The sequence below is a fragment of the Hirundo rustica genome, chromosome 19 (genome assembly GCF_015227805.2).
Source record: "Hirundo rustica isolate bHirRus1 chromosome 19, bHirRus1.pri.v3, whole genome shotgun sequence".
NCBI classification, from domain to species: domain Eukaryota; kingdom Metazoa; phylum Chordata; class Aves; order Passeriformes; family Hirundinidae; genus Hirundo; species Hirundo rustica.
Genome location: NC_053468.1, coordinates 5073802 through 5099406, shown reverse-complemented (window position 1 = coordinate 5099406; position 25605 = coordinate 5073802). Strand labels below are relative to the sequence as shown.

Genomic DNA, 25605 nt, shown 5'->3' with positions numbered 1-25605 from the left:
ATATTAATTACTTGGGTGATGCTGCCTTCCTTGGGGAAACCTTTATTTTTATTCCACTCCTGTTGCTTTGTCTTAATTCAGAAAATGAGTTTGGTGCTCTGGGATCGGGTTGGTTTTTCTTCTTTGCTGGAATTCCCTTTTAACAGTTGGGAAGGTACTCAGTGGTTTCATGGAATAGGCTGTTCCTAAGCATAAATTTTAATGCAAAAAAGGGTCAGGGAGCTTTTATTTCAATGTTTAGATCAAGCCTACTTCCTCCTCTTCTGCTCTGAGCTAAAATCTCTCTCTGTCTTGCTCCTTCTAAACCTTCACCTTGCAAAATCTCCTAATTCCTGCAGTGGTACTCAGCCAGATTTTTGTGCTGAGTAATTCCACTCTCCTTGCTGGTAAAAAAAAAAAAAAACAGGGACATACCTGGATTTTGGTATATGCAGGTCCAAACCTATTTTTGCCCTGTGCTCCTCCCACCCAGGCTCCTGCAATGGTGTAAATGGCCCCCCTGAAATAAAATAAAATAAAATAAAGGTTTGGCATGATTGTTATGGGAGTCAGCTGCAATTTGTTCACTTAAATTATCTTTTTGTCATGCTCACATTATTCCACAGCGGCCGGTTTGGAGAGCTAATTGAATATTTGTGTCTCTCAAAGATGCCTTCAATTACTTCCCTTGAATAACTCTGGGAGAGGGCTGTGATGAGGAATCACTGGCGCTTATTTTCTGCCTCAGAAATAGCTGAGCTTTTATCCCAGCACCTATTAAAGGATGCCAAAACATTCCTAGAGTCTCCCACCCCGAAATTCCGTGCTTTTGAAGCGGAGTTTAGCATCCTCTGAGCGCTGACAATGCATCCCTGCATGGCCAATGCAGTAACAACCAGCTCGGGGCTTGGAAGCGGGAGCAGCTTTTTGACGGCGGTTCTTGGGTTGCAGCCTCTCATTGCGCGTGCAGATTGATCTCTGCTGGGTCCAGGAGGCTTCCAGGTGAGACAGGAGCATCGTGATTGATGCTGCAGGTTCTGGGGGATGCTGTGGGAGCGTTTCCCAGGGCTGTGCATCCAAACAAAACCCCCGGAGAGCTGTGGGCAGTCCCCACCTGGGAATTTTCCGCTGCGTTGGTCAATGCCCCGAAATGATCGACTTTCCTTTTCCATTGTTGGGTTGCAGCAGCTCTGCTGGCCGAGGAGGGCAAGGGGGGGACCATCAAAAGCGACCTTTTTGGGGTGGATAAAAAGGCAGATGCGTGGTTTCAAGTGAGATTTGCAATCCCTTCTGTGCTCGGCTGTCCTGGGATCGCCTGCTCCTGGCAGCAGCAGGTCAGGGTGGGCTCAGAGAGGCTTTTTACCTGTTGGACATCAGGAGACCCACGCTGGCCTGGACTGCTGGGCCAGGACACCGAATCCTGACTCCTTCCTAAGCAGAGCCTGGTTCAGGATTAATGGCAGAGCCTGGCAGCTGGTGCAGCGTTGTGCTAACAGTGAGGGAACTTAATTTGGAGAATGTGGCTGGATTAGAGCAGGGAGGAGTGAGAGGTGAGGACTGCCAGTGTCTCCTTGGTCCTGTCAGACCAGGGCCAGGTCAGGCTGAGCTTTCCTGCCCGCTCCATCCCGCCAGCCAAAGCTCAGCCCTAGGAGGATGCGGTGTCCTGGCCCAGGCAGGCTCCCTGGGACATCTGGGGACCATCTGGCCCAGCTGCAGAGCATCTGTTCTGCCATGCAGGGCTTTCCACAGCCAAACCTGCTCCTGCCCTTGCTGGGATCTGTTCCTTCTTCTCTCCCAATTCCCCTGAACTCAAAGGACCTTCGTTACCTGTGAGAGCCGTGCCCCTTTCCCAGAGTTTAACCGGGGTGGGGGGACAGAGGGACAGGCAGCACCAGCCTGGCTGTTTGATCCCTTACTGAGGCTGGGCCGTCTGAGGGAGGGTTTTTGGACCCTTTTCCCAGCAGAGATGTTTGCAGGGGTGTGCAGAGCCGGGGTGTCTGGCTCGTGGAATGCTTTACGTGCAGGTGAGGAGCAGATTGCGCCCGGTGCTTGTGGGCTCAGCGTTGATCCAGCAGCTCCCAGCAGCTGCAGCGGGTGTGGGGAGCCTGGTGCGTGATTCCAGGCAGGGAACTGTGTGCTTGGAATGCTGCTCTTGTACCAGGAGCCCTTCACTTGCTGCAGGCCCAGACACCGGGGCGGTCTCTCACAGGCGCTGGAAACGATGAGGGCGAGTGATTCCTCCCCATCTGACAGTGCCATCCTCTGCCTGTGAACCTCTTCCCCTTCCCTGCAAGGATCCCAGTTCTGCTCTTCTCTTTTCTTTGCTTGTTTTAGAGTTGTTGGTGGATTTACTGCTCGTGAGGGCAGGGTACGAGAGCTGCAAGCACAAATAAAAATCCTCAGTGGCCGTCAGGCATCTCCTGTCACCCTCCAAGGACTAGAGTTGTCTGAGCCTCGGGTTACCTCCAAAAAAACCACCAGACCATGGGGTCTTGAAGCAAATCATAAAAACCTAACTAACATGGATGGGAGATCAGCTGCAAAACAGATGGGGCTGGGAGCGTGGGCACGAGAACCACGCAGAGCTCCGTGCTTTGTTGTGCTGGAGAACGAAGGTGAGAGCAGCACGAGGGGGATTTTCCCTGCTCCAGCTGCCTCAACGTTGAACGTCTAGGATCAGCTAATTAGAGGGGCTTTTCTTGGCAGGTAACTGAGAGAGACTAACTCATCCAGGGACTGAGTCAGCCCAGCTGTCTCAGAGCAGGATGAATCACCATCCTCATGTGAACTGACAGCAGACTGAGCTTAGGTGGCAGCCCTGGCTCCTTCCCTGACAGGAGATAATGGGCAGCCTGTCCTCCAAGTCCATTTTCCAGCAGAGATCTAGAAGGCTTTTGCAAGTGAAAATAAGTTTGGGGGATATATTTTTTTGTTTGTTTGTTGGTTTTTGGGGTTTTTTTTTGCAGTTGGCAGCGCAGCATGCTCCAGGCTGGGGCTGGGAATCAGCCCTGTGCTGGGGCAGGAGTTTCCTCTGCAGCCCTGACAGCTACTGGTCACAGGGATGATAAATTTAAGAACTTCTGCTCCTGACCTGCGGTTTGGACACTGCAGGCAGCACCTGGGATGCTCCAGGAAGCTCTTTGGGCAGAAACACGGGGATGGAGATGGCAGATTGGATGAGATTGGTTGTATTTTCATTAAATGCGTTCCCTGCAGAGCCGTGGAGGGGAGGCCCAGCAGCCAGACTGCAGCTAGCAGGGTGGGCGTCCTGCAGGGTTGATGCATGAACCTTTTTCTCTGGGTTTTTAGCCAGGGAATGTGGGGGGCTCTGGGTGGAGCTGAGGGCGTGGGAGAATGACCCCCTCTCCCAAAGCTGTGCTTTGCTCACATCCTCCTTAGACCTGCGGCTTTTTCTGCCTCTTCCCTTTGCAGGAGGAAAAACTTAGTGGCGTCCCCCTCCTTGGGAGGGCTCTGAAATGACCCTGGTGGCCCTGGGCTGAGCCTGCTGGCAGGCTGGGCTGTCACCCAGCCACCTGGGAGCAGCAGGAAGAAGTGACAAGTCCCGCCAGGAGCCATCTGCTGCAGGCTCTGTGCGGCCAGCAGGATCCTGGCTTGGGGCTGGAGCCCCAGCTGGAGCCACAGCCCCGGGCTGGGATGGAAAACCGGGATGCAGGCAGCTCCTGCTGCTTTAGGAGGGATGAGTGGGGGATATTTGGTGAGCTCGAGGCAAAGAGTTGTGTTAAAGGCAGCGGTGGATGGGAATTGTCGGAGTTGTTCGAGGCAAATCCTGGAGTCACCTTGCCCAAAGAGCATTCCCAGGCTTTTCCTGGCATCCCAGTGGCTCTGTAAATCAGGAGAGCAGAGGCCATCCTCATTAAACATCCACAGGCACTCTCCTGAAGGAGTCTTAACTGTAGTCTGGCCAAATTCCAGTTGGAGTCATTGCCTTTGCCTGGCAGTATGAAATAAAAGAGCATTTTTCTGCAAATCTCCTCTCCTCAGTTGTTCATTATCTGGCTGGCAGCATCACATCTCTGCCCATTAATCCATCTCTCCGAGTCCCTCCGATTCCAGCCTCCTGGAGGGGGTTCAAGCTGCCACCATTTATTATTTGAGTCAGTCTGCCAGGGAAATGTTTGCTCCTTCCCCGAAGCACCGACTCCCTTCCCTCACTGCACCCTCGCTCACAGGGCTGGAACGAGCCATTTGCGGCTCCCAAACACGCATTAACTCTGTGAAACAGGAAAAAAACCCAACAAACCCCACGTACTTAAACTCAGATTTTACTGCAGGCTGGTGGGTTGGACATTAAACCTGCAGAAGCAGTTGCTGGTTGGTGTGGAGGTTCCCAGGGTGGCTTTTGGGACGTCCCATCCAGATGTGCCGGTCCCATCACAGCTGCCTGCCCTCCTCAAAAGTGCAAATCTGATCATCTCCGTGTGGCTGAGGGCTGCTTTGTCCCAAAACCTGTTGTGGCATCGTTACCTTCGGGGCGCTTTACTCTTCTCTCAACCGGAAATTGATTCCTGCCTTAAAAACCATTTTTTTGGAGGGGGAGCAGAGTAGGAGGAAGTGGTTGGATCTTCCTCACGAGGCACGGGTTGAGCAGCAGGATGTGTCCAACATCCAGAAAAAACACGGGGTTCAGTCCCATCCCACCCCTCCCTCTGAGCTGACCTTCCTCCCCACACCCTTCCCACCTGCTGGAATGTTCTTTTCCCAGATAACGCGGAGCAGACGATGGATGAAACACTGAATTCATCCTTCCTCCCTTCGCGCCCGACTCTCGTTTACGACACCATCCTTCCTGCTTGGAAATTCAGGATGCTGCCCTGAGTTTAGTGGAGATAAAGGAGCTCTGGAAGAGGTGCTGGCCGAAACAGCAGCTCTTGAGATATTTGTGGGCAGCTGTGATGAGTTTTTTTGTTTGCACAGGGACCTCATTTGGGCAGCAATAACTCCGTGTTAGCGCAAACAACAGCAGCAGAAGCTGCTTTCTCAACGACTCCTCACAGGGACCCGCTGCGTTTCCCCCTAATTACAGCTCAATTTGCAGTGATCAATGGTTTAATGAGCAAAAATGGGGTTGGTTACGGCTCCGTGTGGCTCGGGGGATGCTGGCACTCGTGGAAACGCGACTTGGGAGTGTTCCCAAAGCCTGGGAGCTGCAGGTTCTGGCAGCAGAGAGGAATAAGGAGTTGTTTTACCTTGGCAGGAGGGAAAGATAATTTGGGGGTGCAGCTCCCAGATGTTTCGCTTGGGTGACGTTGGCCTGGGGAGTGGAGGGTGAGCTCTGAGTTTTGGGGAGGAAGAGCTGTTTTTGTGGGTTTTGCTGCAAACAACAGATCGGGCACAGCACCCCTGTGCCTCTCACTGGGCTTGGGGTTTTCTTTTCAAAAAAAAAAAAAAATTCAGGGGTTTTTTATACCTTTCGTGGCTGTGGCTGGGGAATTTCTATTGCTGGCTGCTGGAGGAACACTTTACATTTTTGCTGCTGGATTTTTTGGATATAAATTTCAAGTTCACCCCTCAAAGTGGGGTGGGTGGTTGGATTTTTTTTTTTTTTTTAACCTAATAGTTTTACACTGCTAGATTTGCAGAAGTCTCCTCCCACGGAGGCTCAGCTTGTTGGTGGCAGGGAGTTTATTTCCAGTGGATAAGGATGGAGGAATTGTTTAGCTTCCAGCTTCCTAAAGCTGGAAACAAATGGGACAAAACGCAGGGAAGCCATGGGTGATTTCTGTTTGAAAATTCCCCTTTCCCCTGTCACTACCTGTCGGGGGCTCCTTTTTAGGAGCTTAAATTCCCCGGTGTTCAGGTGGTTTTAGAGTCCTGGCCCTCTGCAAAGCTCTGTGCCAAACGCAGGAAAAGACCGAGTCTTCAAGGTCACACGCTTCGTTTATTAGTTCTTATCTTACAATTTTCTCAGTGTCCAAAAGATGTTTGCCACGGCTCGGACATCTGGTGACTCCTCCTGTCTCTGGGCTGTCCTTATCTTTTATACTAATTGCTACGTATTCTTTATTTACTATTTATTACCAATGTCTATCACTATTACTAAAAAGGTCATCTGTACTCTGACCCAATCCTCACTAACTACTTTGTGCCAACGTCACTGCAGAAATGGAGTGAGGGAACAAGAAGGAAGAAGAAGGAGACAACGCCCCAAATTCTCCATCTTGCCCCATTCACTTCAATGCCAAAAATCCCAAACTCACTGTTTTTTCACCCTGTGATATTCTAAACTACTATTTTTCACACTCTTGTGGCCTGCAATGCTTCCTGCAGTGCAAGAAGCCTCTCCCATGGACTGAAATCAAATCCAGTGTTTCTCTGAGCTCTGGGCTCTGGGCTGGGGTCCCAGACCCCCCTGCCCAGGTCCCTGACCCTCCAGGGCAACCAAAGGAATGCCCTGGACTCCAACAACTACCTGCAGAGATGCTCCCATTTTCCTGACACACGTGGACAAAGCACTCCAGCAGAGTTCAGGGGTTTGGATCCGCTCCTAAACTCCCTTCAAATCTGTCCTGAGGCAGCCATGCCTGGCTCATAACGCCCAGCACTTTAAACCCTTATTTATTGGAAATCTGCACTTGCCAGCCAGGTAAAATCCCCTGGGAACAGGGAATGTGCTGGAAAAAAAGTGACTGGAGCCAGATGCTGGGCGTTTTCTGCACAGCCAGTGATGGGTGATTTGCTGCTGACAGCCTGAACTGGTGTTAAGTTATTAAATTGCAGATGAGCTCATCACTTGGCCTCGGACAAGTTTCAGCCTTGAGAGAGGCTTCAAAATATTGCGTGTGGTGGAAAAGAGACAACGCTGGTGTGGCAGAGGGGTTTGGGGAGCAGCTGAGAAGGACATCTGTGCACAGAAAATGTGTGTACCAGGAGGGGGGAGGGAACGCTCCATGCGAAAAACGCAAAGTTCTCCCAGGGGAGAGGAGGAGAAATTCTCTGATTTATGGGCTGGAGGTTTTAATTTTAGCTGAGGAGAAAATGGTGAAGAGTTTTGAGATGCTTGAAGGGGCGTGATGCTGAGCCTGGTTCGATCCTGAGAGCTCCCAGTGCGTTGTGCCAAGTCCCCAGGTTGGCCCTCTGGTGTTTGCCGTAGATCATGGACCAAATCCAGCTTTTATTTAATGTTTGCTTAATCCTGATGCTGAGCTTTACCAAACTGGGAAGGTGACATCCACACTGCTCTGGTGCTTCTCTCCCTGGAAGAGCGGGAGTTTCCTTGGAGCACCTCCCTGCACCATTTCCATTTCTTCTTCCTCTTGCAAAGGAGCCCAAGATCCCTCCACGCTGAGATTAATTCTTTTATTTTTGAGGTACAACTTGGCAGAAGCCGTGAGACAGACGAGAAATCAGTTTGGCCGCTTGATTTTCCCACCTGGGCGTGTTTGTTCCCAGCAGACAAATGTTGGTTGGGATTTGTTGTTCCGAGGCTTTTCTTGGTGCTCCCAAGGCACAGCAGCCTCACTCTTGTGTGGTTTTTAACCACCTCGGCTCTTTTATTTTATTTTATTTTTTTACTAAATAACCTGTTTGCAGTCAAGGAGCTGGTGTCAACTCAGCCAGTGCTGCGGGGCTGATCCTAAAATACCAAGGAAACCAGTGGGATAAACACTTGTCACCTCGTTTGCGGCCTGAGCTGTAACTGCTGTAATGTGAGATCCCTCGGGCTGCTGCCTCTGAGGGCACAACAGATTTATTATTTTTATTTTTTTTTAAGCATAGATGTTTGTTTTCAAGCTGTCTGAAACCGTGGAGCACCCACGCCTCCAAGCAGCGTGCCATCCCGTGGGGTTTTTGGCGCACCTCTGAGCTCAGCACAAGCTTTAATTCGTTGCACGGCGCCGAGGTGTTTTTGGCTTGTGTTTGCCAAGAGGAAATTCTTCGTGCCCAGCGCCACCGGCTCCGTGGGAAGGGGAAAAAAAAAGTTCAAAAGGGAGCAAAAAGAGTGTTTGGGTATTATGTGCACAAATATATTTGAGGTGAAAGGAGCACACTGCGTGTAACCCTTCCCCTCCTCATCCCGCTGCACCGATGTGTTCCATAAAACGAGGAGTTCTCGGCCAAAATTCCTCCAATTATTCTGTCTAAGAGTTGCAAACCATAGAAAGGAGCCTCGGATGGGAACTGGGAGGTCTGGCCCATCCCCCTGGGGCAGGATCTGCTCCATCTGAGCTGCTCCTGACTCCACCTTGTCCAGTCTCACTGGCAGAGCTCCCACTCCTTCCCAGGCAGCCTAATCCAGCATTTTGCTCTTCCCTCTCTCCAGCCCATCCTCCTGTTTGCCCTGCTGCGGTTTTGGGCTGGTTCTTCCCTCCCTGCCTGCAGCAGCCCCAGAACTCACCCAAGGCTGCATTTATCTCCAGCTGCAGCCCTGTGTGGCGCTCTCTGGGATTTTATCCCCTTGCGAAGGCGTCGTTGACCCGGCGGGTTTGTGAGGCCGATCCTGCAGCCCCGAAGCCCCTTGGCAGAGCGGGTGAAGGCCAGGAGCGCAGCTTCCCTCGAGGTGACACCAGCTGTCCCTTCCTTCTCTCTGCCACCAAAACTTCGGGGAAAAACCAAAAACCCTCTGACAATTTTCGTGGGAGCTGCTGGGGGTCGTTCCCTCCTTGGCTCCTCCAGCGGTGAGGGCTGTTACAAATACACGTTATTCCGCCGGCTTTTTGCAAGTATTAAGATGAAAGCTATGTGTATAATGTCAAAATGGCTTTGCTGTATGGATACAGTTTTTATTTCTGCTATTAGGAAAAAAAAATAAAATTAAGCGTAGTGGTAATTATAAAAAATTAGTTTGTGGAAAGGTAGGAATATGCATAATGGGCTGTGAACGTGCAACAGGCTAATGTAATGGAAAAAGTGTTTAAGGGGTGTCTCTGAAAACAGTAGGAGTGCTCTTGACTAAATGCCAATCACCTGGCCATTAACCCTTTGCTTTATCTCTGTCTCCTGTTGTCTTTTTATTAAACCTTTTAAGTTTTACCAAAAAAAAAAAAAAAAAAAAAAAAAAGCGAAGCTCCTTTTTCACAAGGGCTGAGTTTAAGAGCCACTGGCTTTCACATCCCGCCTGATCTTGCTGCTTTGCCCCGTCTCCTGCAGGATTTAGGGATGGAGTCCACCTCTCTGGATGATGTCCTCTACCGTTACGCCAGCTTCCGGAACCTGGTGGATCCCATCACTCACGACCTCATCATCAGCCTGGCAAGATACATCCACTGCCCCAAACCGGTAGGTGCCACGGTCTCCTCCCGCTCTGGGGCTGGGCTGGCTTGGGAAACTGGGAGTGTGGAGCTTCTCCCTGAGTGCCAGGGGGAAAATCCTCCCGGTTTTGGGTGGGTCTGGAGCGAGAGGATCAGGTTTTCCAGCTGAACAGGTGATGTCTGGCTAATGTTGGTGCTCCTTTTGACTTGTGTGTGGTGGTTTTTTAAGCTCCTCCTGGCAAGGGATCATCCATGGGTGGATGGACCTGCAGGCATCACTCTCCTGTATTTGGTGCTAATAACAGCAAAGTTTCTTTTCTTTAATTTCCTGTGAGGGTGTCTGAAGGGATGTAGTCATTCACTGCTGCTTCTCGTGGGTGTTTTACTCAGTTATAGCCTCCACCAGTGTTTAAAAAGGAGGGAAATTGCTTTTTTTTTTTTTTTTTTTGGAAGCGTTTACAGATTTCTTTCATGTTGTGAGGCAAGGCCACAAAGGGCTTGCTGCTGGGGCTGTGTCTGCCTGGGCTGTGGTGTGAGTCTGACTCTGCAGGGCTTCAGAAAACTCTCTGCACTCAGTAAAAGGTGTTGGGAAGGATGGAGTGGCTGCAGGGGACACCAGGGACCCGAATCTCCACCTCCAGACACTGTTGTCCTACAGCGTGAGATCGAGATGGAGCCACCCCCCTGTGCTGTGCGAGGATATCCATGGGTCCCTCTTCCCGTGGAGAATAAGATCCTTTCCTTCCTCCTCCCCCATGAGCTGGGAAAGTGGAGAAACCTCCTCTCGTGCCGGGCGCGTTTCCAGGCGGAGAGGCCCCGTTCCCCTGCTGAGGTTGTCCTTTTCCAGAGCGCTGTGACTAAGCTGGTTTCTCCTCCCGAGGGTGAGCCGTGGCCGAGGAGAGCTCTGTGTTCCCTAGAGAAACGCCCCGAGGCCGCTCCTGAGCCTGGAGCTGCTCCAGCGCCCGGCTCCTGCTCTCCCTTGTCCCCCTGCAGGTTTCTGTTGGCACCAAAGGCTGCGGAGGAGGCAGTGCCAGGGTAAGCAGGGAGACGCACGGTCCTCGTTCCTCTGCTGGGCCCTGTGAGGCACATCTGGAGAGCTGCGTCCAGTTCTGGGCTCCTCAGGACAAGAGGAGCTCCTGGAGCGGGGCCAGAGCAGGGGGACAAAGAGCATGAAGGGACTGGAGCATCTCTGACAGGGGAAGGTTGAGGGGGCTGGGGCTGTTCAGCCTGGAGAGGAGATGCTGAGAGAGGACCTCATCCCTGGCTGTCGCTGCGTGCAGTGGCACAAGGGGAACGGGCAGGAACTGATGCCCAGGAAACTCCACCTGAAACGGAGGAAGAATTTCTTCCCCGTGCAGGTGACAGCTGGCACAGATTGTCCAGAGGGGGTGTGGAGATATCCCACAATTGCTGGAGCAGCAAACTCGGGCCTTCCAACCTGACCGTTCCGGGATTCTGCGGAGGCAAATCCCAGATGAATCAGCCTGTGCAGCACTGAGGCTCCTACTCTGCAGGAGATGCTTTAAGTACAGCACCAGGGATGGATGGATGGATGATGGATGGATGGACACATGGATGGATGGATGGATGATTGATGGATGGATGGATGGATGGATGGATGATGGACACATGGATGGATGGATGGATGGATGGATGGATGGATGATGGATGGATGATGGATGGATGATGGATGGATGATGGACACATGGATGGATGGATGGATGGATGGATGGATGATGCATGGAAAGATGGATGATGGATGGATGAATCATGGGCACATGGATGGATGATGGACACATGGATGGATGGATGGATGGATGATGGATGGATGGATGATGGATGGATGGATGGACAGATGGATGATGGATGGATTATGGATGATGGATGGATTGATGGATGGATGGACGGATGGATGATGGATGGATTATGGATGATGGATGGATTACGGATGGCTGTTGCCTTGCAGAGGGCAGCAGGGGCCGTGCAGCTGACGGAACAACTCCAGCAGCAGCAGGGCTGTGCCGCAGCTCCTCGGTGGCGGCGTTGCCCTGCTCAGGTTTGGGTGCCACCGGCTGCGCTTTAATCCCTTTTTTTTTTGAGTGAAAAGTAACTCCATCCCAGTGTTCCGTGGTGGACTCCTGAGATACTGATGTTCTGTAAGTCCCCAGAAAGTTGCGTGCTTTAGTCACCAGGGTGATTTTCCAGCTCCCAGCCCTATCTTCCCCCAGACTTCTTTCGTTTTGACAGAGGCTTGGCACCGCGTGTGAGAGCAGGAGAACGCTCAGGGCCAGGAGTGCTGCAGAAGTTTTGGCTTCTGCTCTGCATCCTGTGGCACAAAAATATACATAAATAAATATGTTGAAGCAGCTGGGAGCTCGTCCTTATCCATCCAGAGGTGGATGGAGCTGACCTGGACCCTGGTCCCTGTTAACCCTCTTTTTTAAAAATGTCCCTGCTCAGGGTTATGGGGTCCTGCTTCCCTCCTCCCTCCTGGAGAGGCTTTCCTGACTTCTGTACATTGCTTTGCTTCGCTCAGCTTCTATTTATACCACCCTCAGCTTAAAGGTGACCCCTTGGTCTCTCCTCTGAGCTAAAATAAAAGTTGAATCGTTTTTCCAAGCCCTGGGTAAACACGGCCTGCGTCTCCATGGCCAGGAAAAAGTTGGCCTGGGCTCTCCGGCGTGGTTCTGGAGTTCAGGGGATGCTGATTCCAGCCAGCAAATCCAACCCAAAAGCTGTAACTTGTGCTGGAGGAGGCTGGAGTGCTGCGAGGGAGGAATTTGGGAGGTGGAAGTGTTTGGGTGAGTTTTGTGTGGGTGTCCAGGCAGTGGTGCACGGCTGGGGTGCCTCTCCAGGCCCTGCCGAGATCCCAGCCTGGCCCGAGGGTTGGGGGTGTGAAAGGAGCCAAGGAAAAACTCTTTTCCAGGATCGTTTGGAAGTCAGGGGCTGGATTTGGTCCCATCCCTATTTGCAGTTGTGTGTAATGCCGTTCAAGGAAACCCCTGAGTGCAGCCCTTGGCCCCTTTGGGGTCCCTGAGGCCTCGGGAGGGGCAGATTTGCTGTCCAGGGCGCTCAGACTGTGCGGGAGGTTTTCCAGCAGGGAAAGGGGGTGTTTGCTCCGGCTCAAAGACATCTGAACAAGTGTCTTCTCTCCCGTGGCCAGCCTTTATTCTCCTGCCTCTCTCCTCCTGGAAAAGCTTCCTTGGAGAGCGGCTCAGCTCCAAAGCCACTTCCCAAAACCCAGTGCCAGGCTAAGGAGCCAGTGGGTGCTGCCAGTGCCCTCAGGGTGACGTCTGCCTGTCCCCATGGCCAGGAGAAGGGGACAAAAACACCCACGGGCTGTGGGCTGGAGCAGCCAGGATGCCCCGAGTCCCCTGCAGCCGCTCCGGTCTGCGACGGGAAGGAGCAGAGAGCACAAACTCTGCGTAAGGAGCGAAGGGCCCCCGGGAAAAATTCACAGCTCTCCGTGCCAGCAGGGATATCTGGCCCTGAACTGCTGGAAAATTAAAGCAATTCCTTTTTTCCACAGGCCAAAGCCACGTGTGTGGATGGCTGATGGCCGTGATAGGGAGTGAGTCAGGATTCCCTCCAGCTTGAGGGCTTGTTGGATTTGGGATTAGCACTGGGGGAAAAGGGGGAAGTGGAGCCTTGGGTTGTTACCCTGGTTTTTCTGAGTTTTTTGAAGGCCTTTTTGAATTTCATAAATAGAGTCAGATCTTTTAGTTACTGTAGAATATTAGAGCACTTTTCTACCTTTTCCCCCACATGTAACATAAACAAATCCTTTGTTTTTCATTCCCTGTCCTTTGTTTGCATATTTCTAACCCGAGAACAATTGTAACTGACAATTGGTCTGGCCACTGAGGCTGAGGGGTGGAAACCCCAAAAAGCCAATCTTCTGCTGGACCCACAAATGTATAAAAAGTAAGAAATAAACAAAGGGGTCTCTTCTCTCCGCTCTCTCAGCTGGGAGCTGGTTCTGAAGGAGCTCTGTGAAAATCTCTTGTCTGCGTGTGACTGCTTTGTGTGTCTCGGTGACATTGGGTAAGGCTGGTTTGGGGCTTGTGCCTTTGTGCTGCTTCACTGCAACCCCTGGGACGTACCTGGCAGCTCCTCCAAGCCCTGAAGGCCGCCCAGAGTGAGATTTTGGCTCTGCTGATGCCCACCCTGCTGCTTTGTGCCAGGGAAGGGCTGGCAGAGCAGCTTAGCAAAGCCCCATCCCAAACCCCAGCTGTGCCTGGCCGTTCTCCTGTCGGTGCCTGCAGCTCCTGGGCAGCAGCTCCTCCCAAGCCTCAGGAGTGGATTCAGGCAAATATCTCAGTTTGGGAGCCGTGTGCAACAGGGAACATCATCCTCATCTTCCCCGCTGAAATTCAAGATAAATGGGGACAGGGAGAGGTTTAAAAGCTCTTCTAAGCAGCTGGGGGGTGGAAGCAAAGTGGGTTTTGCCCTGAGTGGATGGAAGATCTGTTTTCCTGTCATTTGAGCAATTTCTGTGTGGCCACATCCCTGGCCCCGATGTCTTTTCCTGCCTGAGCTGTAAATGGATCAGGTTTGCAGGATGGCTTTGATTCCGTGAGCTGTCACCCACAAAAACAGGAAAAGTGGTTGTTGTCACCTGGATGGAATAATCCATTTCTAACCCTCCTTCAGCCCTCTGGGATAAGGACTTAACTTACAAATGATACTGAGGTTTTTATGCCCTGCACTTTTAAAATGTTTTATTTCTGTCGGGGCTAAAATGAGCATTTTCCTTCTTGTTTTCCACCCCTCTGTGCTTTAAAACTGCATTAACAACCTCGGTTTGTGCAGGGTGAAGGTAATCAGGGCACCATGGCCACCAGCTCAGGGCCTTTCTCCCCAGTAAATATCCCCATAATCCAGCTCCTCTGCCACGTGTGTTATTATTTGAGCTGGAATTCAAATTATCATTCCAAGTTCCTGACATCAAATTTGTTTTTCAGCCTTACGAGATGAGATTATGGGCATGAAGTGGTGACACGTTGAGGGACGCTCCAGCACAGGGTGATCTCATCAACCCCACTGAGGTTTTTACCTTTCCCTTTTGCTCTGAGACGTGCAAGGAAAATCCCACAGAGCTCTCAGGTTCCAAAGTGCTGCGAGAACGCTGAGTATCATTTGTTTTCTGCTTTAAGAGGCATCGTAAAGGCAGCTGATCTATGAACAAAAACCCCTAAACCCCCCAAATATGATATAAAAACAGAGGGGATGATGAGGATTCGACTTAATCCTCTATTAATGGCTCTTTCTGGGTCTTTTTTCAGTTTGTTTTTTTGCTGGTCTTCCTTCGAGTGTGAAGATCCCTCTTTGTGGGTATTTAACACATCTGCAATGTGCAAAGATGTCCTGAAGAAGGAAAAAAGTCTGGAAATCTCAGACCCCACTGGGGGCAGCTCTGGTTTTTGGCTGATTTGATGTCCTGCAGTCTGCTCTGCAGAAAGAGAGATGTCCCTTGCCTAAAGCTTTTGTGTGAGAGCTGAAGCTGAGCTGAGTGCCTGGGAAATGGGGGGAAATGACACTCGGCAGGGGTTTTAAACCTGAAATCTAAAAGGGAATAATGGCAAGGTCTGGATGGGCTGTGATGGTGCCGCTGCTGGGAAATTACGGGTTTTTGTGTGAAATGGGACCTGAGCCCTGCCTCATCCTCCTTTGTCCAAACCCTGAGGGGTGCAAGGAAGCCCCTGGATCCTTGTCCCTCCCAGCCTGAGGAATGTGCTCCCAGCATCCCCATTTCCACGTGAAACTGGGAATGTGACCAATTAATCGCACTCTGGTCATAAAATCACGCTGACCAGTTACTCACGCTCTGATCAGAAAATCATTTAGGCTGGAAAAGATTTCAGATCGCCAAGTCCAACCATGAACCAGCCCAGCGTGGCCCAAGGTGACTTTTATCAAACTTTTTCATTTTTTTTTTTGATCCCTTTTTGGGTTGCTTAAGCCTGAAATCTCAATGCCAGCTGGCAGAATTGCCAGATCCCCTTTTTGCTCAGCTCCCACAATAACAGGACGACCTTTCCCAGCCATCTGCAAAATCCCTGGAAATGCCGCAGGGTGGATTTTTATCAGCCTGGGGATGGATTTTTGCAGTGCCTCCCAAATGTCAGGTGCCGCAGCGTGCAGCAAGGGGTGTGCTCAGCTTCCCCTCCTCCTTGCCCAAGAGCATCTCGGGGACACCAGCTGTGGGTGATGGGCACCGCCACATGGGTTGGATGATAAAAATTATTAAAAACAGGATTAAAAAACGAACCAGGGGCTGGAAAAAGTTGTTTCAGTCACCTGTGGGTGAGGCTGGAGCTCCCCAGTTTAACTTTCAGTCTTTCCCTCAGGACCTCTTCACCCACAGCCTCCCCAAGGGAAGTGACAGATGAAGAAGCAGCCGCCTCATTAAACAGTGACAACACATTTTATTGATGTTTTCTGCTGGTAGTTGGCGTTTGAGTTCAGCTCGTTTGGGTTTTAATCAGGACATCCTTTCCCTCCGAGGAAGGGAGGGTATTGATTGCCTGCCCCTGGCAGCAGGGTCATTTGTTCACCTGAGGAGAGGAGGGGAGAGCTGGCACTTGCCCGGGGGCTTTGAGGTCTCTTTCCAGCCCAAGTCACAGCCGTGGGAATGCCAAGCAGGAGAACGTTCTGCTGGAAACGTGGGTTTGGCAGAAATGAGTGGTTCAATAAAGGAACTTCCAGGGCTTTCATTAGGAGGGGTTTCCTCTCTGTTGATCAACTTCTGCTGATGGGCGAGGAATTGATTGTGGCCACATCTTGCCTTGGTTCAGGCAGCAGAGGCTGCTCACCGCCTGCCCAGGAGGGTGAGAGGAGTTTTATTAAGTGTTTTGTAGAATTTGATATTAAATTTTTAATGAGTGCTATGACCCAATCTGAGCAGTTCTGGGGCTACGATCGACCCGTGTTTCAGCCCTGACCGCTGAAGGCTGGCGGTGCCCAGGGTACATTTGGATTCTGCTGCTCTCCTGCAGCGTCTGGGGAAGGGATGGAGCTGGTGCCATGTCCACAGGCTCTGCCCCTGATCCTGCCTTTGCCCCGCACCCTGGGCTTGAAGAAAAATCCAAAAATCCCCCCAATTTCAGCTCCTTTGCTGGGCTCAGAGGGGCTGAACTTCGCAGGATGAGCTGAAGGCACTGAGGATAAACCCCTGGCACTTCCAGCAGCCCTTTCCTCGCCGCTCCTTCCAGCCCTGAATGAGGAATAAAGAGCATTTCACAGCGGGGAGAAGCAAAGCCTGGATTTGGGAAGGGCTCTGCCCCCAAAACACCTCTGGGGCTTGGAAGCACTCCCATTCCTAGGGCTAATCCTGGAATTTGAAGAGTTCCTGGCATTTAGCCTGCCTGCAGCATCACAGCTGCCTTGCCAGGTTATTTCTTGGAGCAAGGAGATGTTTGTCCCTTTGCTGCTGAGCTCCAAGCTTGCCTTGGAGCTGCTCCCAGCACGGTCACCTTGGTGGGACAGCTCTGCATCCCTAGCCTTGGCTGTGCCACAGGGCAAAGATGCTTTCCCCCAGATTTGGGGTGGCTCAGGACCCTGTGGGTCTGCTGAACCCCCTCTGGTTCGCCCCACGGGCAGAACGTGCCCTCCTTTCCCTGGGAAGCACCAGGTGATGGCTCCTTCTCTGTCTCCAGTAGGGAAAAAATAAAAAATAAAAATCCAACTTTTTGTAAATAAGGAAGGTGCCACGAGGCTTTCCAGTGATTGCTCTTCCTCCACGGCAGGGGCTGGGATTCTTGGCCAAAGTCCAGCAAAGTGATTATCTCCCAGTTTGGGGGATTTGGGGATTTGGGTAACAGCTTTATCCCACCCTTCCCCATCTTCAAAGGGTTTTGCAGTCGTTGGGTAATTTGCTAAATCCTCCCGATTTCTCTGTCACTTTCCTTTTTCCTCCCAGGAAAAGGACCGCACTCCCTCCAGCCCCGCTGCATCCCGGAGCTGCTGCTGGGAGAGCTTGGATACCCTCGACTGCTGCTCCCTCACCTCTTTTTCCCTTAAAAAAAATCAGGAAAATCCCCGCTTCTGCCATGCCTGCGAGAGCCCCACGGTGGTTAATGAGCTGGAGATGAGCGTTGTGCCCTTTCTCTGCGATTCGCATTTGCAGGGAGCAGCAGGGGCTGGATGTGAGGGGGTCCTGCCACCCCTCCCCAGGCTCCCAGGGCTGAGAACTCCCAGGGAATGACAAAAATATCTCAGGGAATATTCTCCCGCGGCGATGAGGGGCAGGGCTGGGCTCTGCTTCCCGTGGGATCCGATGTGGTGCAGCTGATCCAGGCTGGGAAAGCGTCTGGGTGATGTCCTGAATGTGGGACATAAATAACCCAATAAATAACCCGATAATCCACGTCTGCGTTCACCCTGGGAGGGGAGAGGCGCCAGAGGAGGGCCAGTGGTGCCTGCATCCAGCAGGTGACGGGCTGAGACCCAGCTTCCAAGGGGGATTTTCCCCGAGAAATGCGGGTTTTCCTCTGGAATTCATCCTCCCTGTGCCACCGGGAGCCGCCGAGTGCCACCACCCCCTGAGCACCCCGATTCCAGCAGCAGCACCCCAACCCAGATTTTCTCTTGGCTCTTGTGCACCAGCTGCAGTGATCAACCTGCTGTTTGCCCGAGTAAGGAGGAAGCACAGAGGAACCCCTCCTGGCTTTTTAGCCGCTCCCTGTGTTCCATGGCAGCTCTGCCAGCAGGATGCAGGTGGATTTGGCATTAGGATGATGCTCCAGTGACCCTTCTGGTGGCATCTAAGTGGCCTTCCCACAATGGCTTTGTGTGGCTTTATTATCTCCTGTTCTTCTGTTAGAGCCGGGATTAGATGCTTGAGAGACATCAGACTTGGATGTTTATTAATTTTTATCTCTGGTACAGTCTCACATGCTGTGAGTTCTGGCTGACAAAGTGAAAAATGGCTCTGGTTCTATCTCTTTCCGAGGTCTTTTAAGCACAAACTGTCTAACTATGAAACGACACCTGAATTATTTTTGCCTTTAACCCAACGACCAACCACCAGTGGCCCGAAATGCGGATTTTTCTATCCCATTACAAGATACTCCATCTTGCTTTATAGATGTTACTATATCCTAAACCTTAAACTCTGAAATTTTCCACCCCGTGATGTCACACACTTCTATTCAAACTCCACACCCACAATCCCAGTGCAGCCACTCAATTTTGGGAGCCTCTTCCAAGGCCTCAGGTCAAACGCAGTGTTTTCTTGGAGGTCAGTGCCTGTCAGCACAGGAAGCCTGGAATTCTCAGTGCCCAGGGCTCCAACAGCTTCGCTTGTAGCACTGGAGTGGGTCCAATCTGTCGGGAGTGGGGATGCTCCAAGGCCTCCTCCCCACACCTCAGGCAGGTTTTTAGGGTCTCACAGCACCAGGAAATGCAGCACACACCTCCCTGCCACTGCCCCCATTCCTCCTTTTCCGTGGAAGCTGAGCTGGGCACCCTCCAGCAGCTCTCAGGGAAGATTTTTATATTATATTCTTTTTTTTTTTTTTTGCAATTTCCCTTTATCTTCCACGTTCCCCTCGGGGCCGTCTATCGCCTCGGATTTTATTGCCTTCTCTAATTGCTTCTCTGAAGTCCAAGCGCAATATTACTCCGGGATCCTTTGGAACCACTTCCTGAGCTGCTGCAATCCCGTTCATCTCCTGCCCCTGCCTCTCTTGATAAGCCCTATTGTACACTGCTTTTCATTTCGGCGCGTCAACACCGTCGCGCTTTCGGCAAAGCAGACTGGGGGAAAACGTGCAAAACTGGGTTCCCTTCCTTCCTTTCGTTTCTACAGATTTTGCTTTTCAGTCTGCTGCTCCATCAGCCCCTAATTCGGGCTAATTTGGGCTAATTTGGGCTAATTGCCGTGTCCTCGGCGCTCTGTGGTTGTCCCTAAGTGAGCCCTCGGTGCTGGCGGGATTGTGGTGGCGCAGCTGGGATTTCTAAGAGTTGAACAGGGACGAATCCTCTCCTAAAAGAGCTCAGGAATGAGCCTGGCTGGTGCTCAGGGGGAGGTGAGCACCTCCCCAGCCAGGACACGATGGGGAGCAGTGACAATCCCACTAATTTGGGGTTTCCAGCTTGCGTAGGTTTGCCCGGAACGGGAGGATTTGGGGGTTTTTTTTCGAATCGTGAAGTTCAGACAAGTGCCATGCTCGGTGTTGGGTTGATTTGGTGAAAGCCAAGGGGTTAATTTTCCGTTCTGGGCGTGGGCCAGGCGGGTCCCCTCAGGTGCCAGCCTGGCTGTCCCTACAGGCCCCACAAGTGGAGCCCACTCCCATTTTACACCAGTTGCTGCCTTTCCCCCTCACTGAGCTTTATGCCGCTGTCAAGCAGGACCCCGCAAAACGTTTAATTTCGCCCTGGCACGGAGCCCCTGCCATCTGCTCCAGGACACCTTCAGCTGCCAGAGCATCAGGCTGCTCCAAAAAGGGGGTGAAGGGCCAGAAGCGCTGCTCAAGGTCTGAATTCTCCCCCTGCTTTGCAGCTAATGACAGCCACAACCTTTAATTATCCTTAGGCAGAGGCATTTTCTTTTGCATTTCTTTTCGGTCCTCATCCGCAGGCCTGGGTTTGGAATTCCACTGGAGGGTTTTGCAGCTGGCTTTGGGGTTTGCCAGGTGATGGGGTAGAGTTTTCCGATCGGCATCTCCGAGATGCTCCTTCCTCTGCAAAATTTTGTGGGGTTTCTAATAAGGTTTTATCAAAGTCTAATTTTTGCTTGATAGAAGATCGTTTTTTCTCCTCCTTAAAAAAAGAAAAAAAAAGAGCTTATTTTCTTTGGCTTTTATTTATACTGCTTCAGATTTTACCTCTTTTACCTTCTTTAGGAGGGAATTTTTGGTGGTGAAACCTCTATGCAAGCAAACCAGAAGGAAGGGAGCAAGGTTTCCACGGCGAGCAGCATTCCCTATCCAAACAGCATCTGGAGCTGTTTGCTGGGTTTGCATTGTTTCTGTGCAGCTTTTATGTCTTTAATTTCTGGTTCTGGGCATCTTTGGACGTTCTCTCGGCAGGATTTCCTACAAGCCACCGGGATTTCCTAATATTTGGGGTAGGTTTGTATGAAAACACACCGACGGGAGGTGATGTGGGACCTGATTTGATGCTGGGCTCTGGCTGTGTGCAAACCCTGTGGATCCACAGCGATCGCTGCAAAACACGACAAAACCCAAAACCCTCATTCTTATTAAAGTGGCCTTGATTAAATCGCTCCAGTTCCTCCTCTAATTTGAATTAAACCAGAGAGGATTTGTTTCCAGAAGGATTCCTGCTCTGTGCTACGGGGGTGGGTCAAACTCGTCAGCCCCGAAGCCGCGTCGTCGCTTTATTTGGAATTTATTTTGGGGGGTCTATCGCTCCACTGTGCCAACACCTGCTTCCCTCTGGGCATCACCCACGTCATCCCTCACCCTCCACACTCCTCCTCCTCCCAGAGGAGCCCGAAATGAGGGGAGGGGAATCGCAACACCCTGGTAGTGATGTTTTAAGGGCACCTCCCTGGAGAGCTCTTCCAGGGGGATTTTCACGCCTTGGCCAAGGAACTCGACCACACAGGATTTGGGATTTGGGGTTTGGGGTTTGGGGTTTGGGGTTTGGGATTTGGGGTTTGGGGTTTGGGATTTGGGGTTTGGGGTTTGGGATTTGGGGTTTGGGATTTGGGGTTTGGGGTTTGGGATTTGGGATTTGGGATTTGGGGTTTGGGATTTGGGGTTTGGGGTTTGGGGTTTGGGGTTTGGGATTTGGGGTTTGGGATTTGGGGTTTGCATCCTCCCCTGCACACCTGGATGGGGTTGTAGGTAGGAGCAGTCACCAACCCCTGTGCTCGCCTCCTGCTTCTCGGGAAGTTTTGGGGGAATGGTGGATTTAAATCTTTTCCTACCCCTTGGTCTCACGGGGATTTGCTGGAGAAAACCCCATGAGGGCTTCCAAAGGGGAATGTGGGACTGGCTGCAGCACAGATGTCTGCAAGCAACAATAGGCTGAGCTCAGCCCCACGCTCTGAAAGCAGAGGGGGGAGGGACAAAAAGGAGAAGAAAGAGACGGGGAAAAGCAAAGCAGAAAATCATTAGATGACTCCAGCCCCTCGTGACAACATCAAAAGGGAAAAAGTCATAAATTTGGATCCCTTTAAGCGCCGGGGGAGCAGGAAAAGCCGTGTTGGGGCGGCAGCTGCAGGTTTGGGGTGGGCAGAGCTCTGTGCTGGCTTTTGGGGTTGGTGCTGTGTGCACTGGGGGCGGTGGACATGGTTTCCCCCCCCGATTCCCTGAGACTAGGGGTCCCGGGAGCTTTTGGGGTCTCCATTCCCGCTCCAGGGATCTCCCAGGCTGCGAATCCCTCACATTTCCACCTTTCTGTTTTGCTGCCGTCCTTTCCAAACCCCAAGGTCTGTCCCTGCCCCAGCTCGAGTCCCTGGGGATTTGCTCTCTTTGCCTCCTGCTAATTTGGGATAACTGATTGGATGCACATTAAAGCCATTGAGGATTTTCTCCCCTGGGGCTTCCCAGGGAATGTCTCACTGGTTTATGCCTTTGTTTAACCGGATAATAATTCCATTTATCATTGTGAACATGGAGGAGCTTTTGTCTTTCAACTGTTTGAGGGTTTTTTTGCTTAATAATCCAAACTATTATCCTATTGTCCTAGACAAAAAAAATAAAAAGAAGGAGGATTTGGAAGGAAATCTCTCATTCTCTTATTTTCCAGGTGTGAAATAGCTCATGTTTTAAGGCTCATTGTCTGCTGGACTGCATGAAATGCAAAAATCTTGGCCAGGGGATCTCCCCACCAAGTATTTCCTGTGCAGGGAATGGTGTTCCCGGAATAAGTGTGGTCTGTGCTTCTCGTGCCTCACAGCAGCAAATCCCGCAGCATCCAGAAAGGGATGCAAAATTCTTCTAAAAAAAACAGAAAAGGGGAGGGGGAAAACAAACAAACAAACAAACAATCTTAATTTTTAATGTATTTTGTAAGGCCAGGGTATTCTCTTGTGTTAAGATATGGAGGGCAGCACTATATATATATATATTTTTTTTTTTATTATTATTTTTTTTTTTTTTTTAAGGTTGATTGTGAGTGACAGAAATGTGGGAACCGTGTAATGACGCCGAAGAAAAAAATCCTGTTGCTTCCTCGCATCCCCCAGACAATGGCTAATTGTTCTAATTTGGGTCATTCCCCTGCTGTGCTGCAGCAGGAATCCTTCAATCATTAGCTTTGGCCTCTTTTCCACGGTGCTTGGCCCCGGTGCAGCCCCCAGGGCTCTGCCCATCCCCAGGGATTCCGCTGCTGGAGGAGGAGCAGGGATTCATCTTTTAATGAAAACAAATTAATTTGCTGTAACGTCTTTATCACCAGGCTGCGCCTCCTCCTCCGAGCTCTCTCCTTTTGGAGCAGCCCTGAAATCCAGCTCGGGGACCCAGATCTTGCCCTTGTGGTGATGCAGGGAGGGCAGGCAGTGACTCCAGGGTTATTTATCTGCACTGAAAAAAATGTATTTTTTAAAAATATATATATATAAATAAAACCCCCAAATCATTACCTATTAATTACCATATAATTATTATGTTAAATCTATTGATAAATAGATTCAACGTATTAATACATATAATTATATAAATAATAGAAATATAATATATAATTACTGTGTAACCTATAAATACATTCATTAATACAGTAACCTCTGCCTGCTCCCATTTATCCCTGGGTTTGACCAGCTCCCATTTCTGCACCCAGAGCAGCAGGAGCCTGGTGGTTCCCAGCCTTGGCTGGTGCCTCCTTGTGAGGTTTTTTTCTTCTTTCCTTCCTGTTGGAGCCGGGATTAGAGCTCGGGAGATGCAGTTTTCTCGTGTTCACACTCAGATGTTTATTAATTCTTACCTAAGGTGCAGTCTCACGAGTTGTGTTTTGGACAACAAGGTAGAAAATGGAGCTGTCTCTAACTCTTCCCAAGGTCTTTTAAGTGCTAATTACCCAATAACGAGATGACACCTATATTATTTATACTTTTAACCCAATAACCGACCACCCTTTTTCACCCAATTAGAAAAAACCACCCAAACCCATGAAGAAGAACGTGGAAGAAGAACTTAGCCAACACCCAAAATCATCCATCTTACTCTCTCTATTTATTATTATATACCAAAGCCTTAAATCCTACGTTTTTCACCCTGTGGTATCACACACTTCTATCCAAACCACACACCCACAACCCCAGGGCCATCACTGAATTTTGGGAGCCTGTTCCATGGCCAAATATTCTGCTCACTTGAGGGTCAGTGCCTGTCAGCACAGAAAGCCTGAAATTCTCAGCACGCTCCAACTCCTCCTCTCCTTGTTTCCCTGCTGAGCACACCCCCTTGGAGCAGGGCTGCCTGTGTCTCGGGTTTCTTCTCCGACATTCAGGTGGTTTTAGACTCTTTTCGCCCTCTGCAAAGCTCTGAGCCAAATGCAAGAAAGAGACGGAGTCTTCAAGTTCTGATTTTTCAAGGCTGCATGCTTTGTTTATTATTTCTTATCTCACAAATTTCTCAAATTTCTTTGCCCAGCAAAGGTCTGTGCAGCTTCTCGGGCATCTGGTGACTCACCGACTCCTCCCGGCACTGGGCAGTAGCTGTCTTTTATACTAATTGCTACATATTCTTTATTTATCATTATTTGCCAATACCTATCACTTATACTAAAAAGGTATATACTAAAAATACTCTACTTTGACCCAATCTCTTTAAACTCCTTTGTGCCACCATCACTGCAGGAAATGGAGTGAGGGAAGAAGAAAGAAGAGGCAGGAGACAACACCCCAAATCCTCCATCTTGCTCCCATTCACTTCCATACTAAAAACCCAAACCTACTGTTTTCTCACCCTGTGATGAGCTAAACTCCAATCTTTCACACTCCTGTGGCCTGCAATCCTTCCCGCAGTGCAGGAAGCCTCTCCCATGGACTGGGATCAAAGCCAATGTCCCTCTGGGCTCTGGGCTGGGGTCCCAGACCCCCCTGTCCAGGAGTCTGACCCTCCAGGGCAGCCAAAGGAATGCCCTGGACTCCAACACCTGTGGATTGCCCAGCGCCACGGATCCCACTCCCAGCCCAAATGTGTCCGAGTGCTGGCAGCCTCCAGCTGCTCGCAGCAGCCAGCAGCTCTCTCCCTCTCCTCGGAGCAGGAATGATGGGGAGAGGCCCTTTGGAGGGAAGTGCTCTGCTCCCAGCCCTCCCCGCATCCCTCGGTGCTCCGCAGCTCATCCCAGCGCCGGGAATTGCGCCGGGGCTCCGCCAGCTCGGGGAGGACACGATCCGAGGAGAGCCAAGGTGCTGCCCAAAACCTGCTCCCCTGAGCTGAGCCTCGCAAAGCTGGGCTTTGTGAGCGCCCTGGGTCGTGCCGGGGCTGCTGCCTGGAATGGCTCAGCAGGGCACAGCCTCTCCCCCGAGCTTTCCAGCAGGGGTGGAAGGGAAGGAGGGAGCTGGGCAGCATTCCTGCTCCTTCCAGGAGCTGATTTCGGTGCCTTTCTGAGCCACCTAAAAACAGAGGCCAGACAGAATTAAGGGAATAAAAAGTTTATTTATATTTATTGAAGGCCCTCCGGGGACATTTGCCTACATCTTCAGGCAGGTGAAGCCTCCGAAGGGGCTACCCCCAAAAATGGACAACGGACACGAGTTTTACACTTTTATTGGTTTGGTCCATTTGCATATTGGGGCTCAATCTTCCAATTAAATCCCTTCAGGTAATTAAGTCATTTACCCCCAGTTTTCTCCCCCCAGTTCAATTTTGTTTCCATTTCTCTGGGCCTGAGGCAGTGAGGTGTCCTTGATCCCCAGGCCTGGAGGGGAATTGCTGTGCCTGACCAAAATGGGAGAGCAGCAGCTCCCATTCTACATGGACTTCAGAGTTACGCACTACAGAACTGCAGGATTACAAATACACAAAAAATATAAAAGCTAAAATCCCACGGGATCGATTTAGGTGCTGTCCACAGCATTTTTTTGCTGGGTGTGACCCGGGATTCAGGAGCTGTGGAGGTGCAAGATCGTGGCAGTGGCAGCAAGCTCATGGATATTCCCAGATGTGTGGCTGATGGATCTGCAGGAGCTCAGCTGAGGGCTCCTCACCAGCATTTCTCAGCTGGTTGGGAGCTCAGTGCTCAGGAAAAGGGCACGTCCCAGCTTTTTCCTTGTCAGCAGCATCAGCTGGCGAGGCTGGACTCTGTGTGTGTGTGGTCTGTCCCAAATCCCCAGATGTAGTTTTCCTCCCAGAGTTTGAAAACCAGATTAAAAAAAAAAAAACCAAAAAAAAAAAAAAAAAAAAAACCCCTACATTCCCACTCCCTGTGTGATTCTAGAGAGGCCACATCTCGTGTGATGCCTTCCCTGTGTGTTATTTCAGGAGCGTTTGCTGCTGGG

The 25605-nt window shown here is 50.9% G+C and overlaps 1 protein-coding gene across 1 annotated transcript in view; it reads left to right on the top strand.

Annotated features, from left to right (window-relative positions):
* The window catches only part of LRRC75A (leucine rich repeat containing 75A), a 62113-nt gene that overhangs the window by 15209 nt on the left and 21299 nt on the right, over positions 1–25605 (top strand). The window contains exon 2 of the mRNA XM_040082700.2: positions 9088–9216. Coding sequence (XP_039938634.1) covers positions 9088–9216 — 129 coding nt within the window. The remainder of the gene's footprint in view (positions 1–9087; positions 9217–25605) is intronic.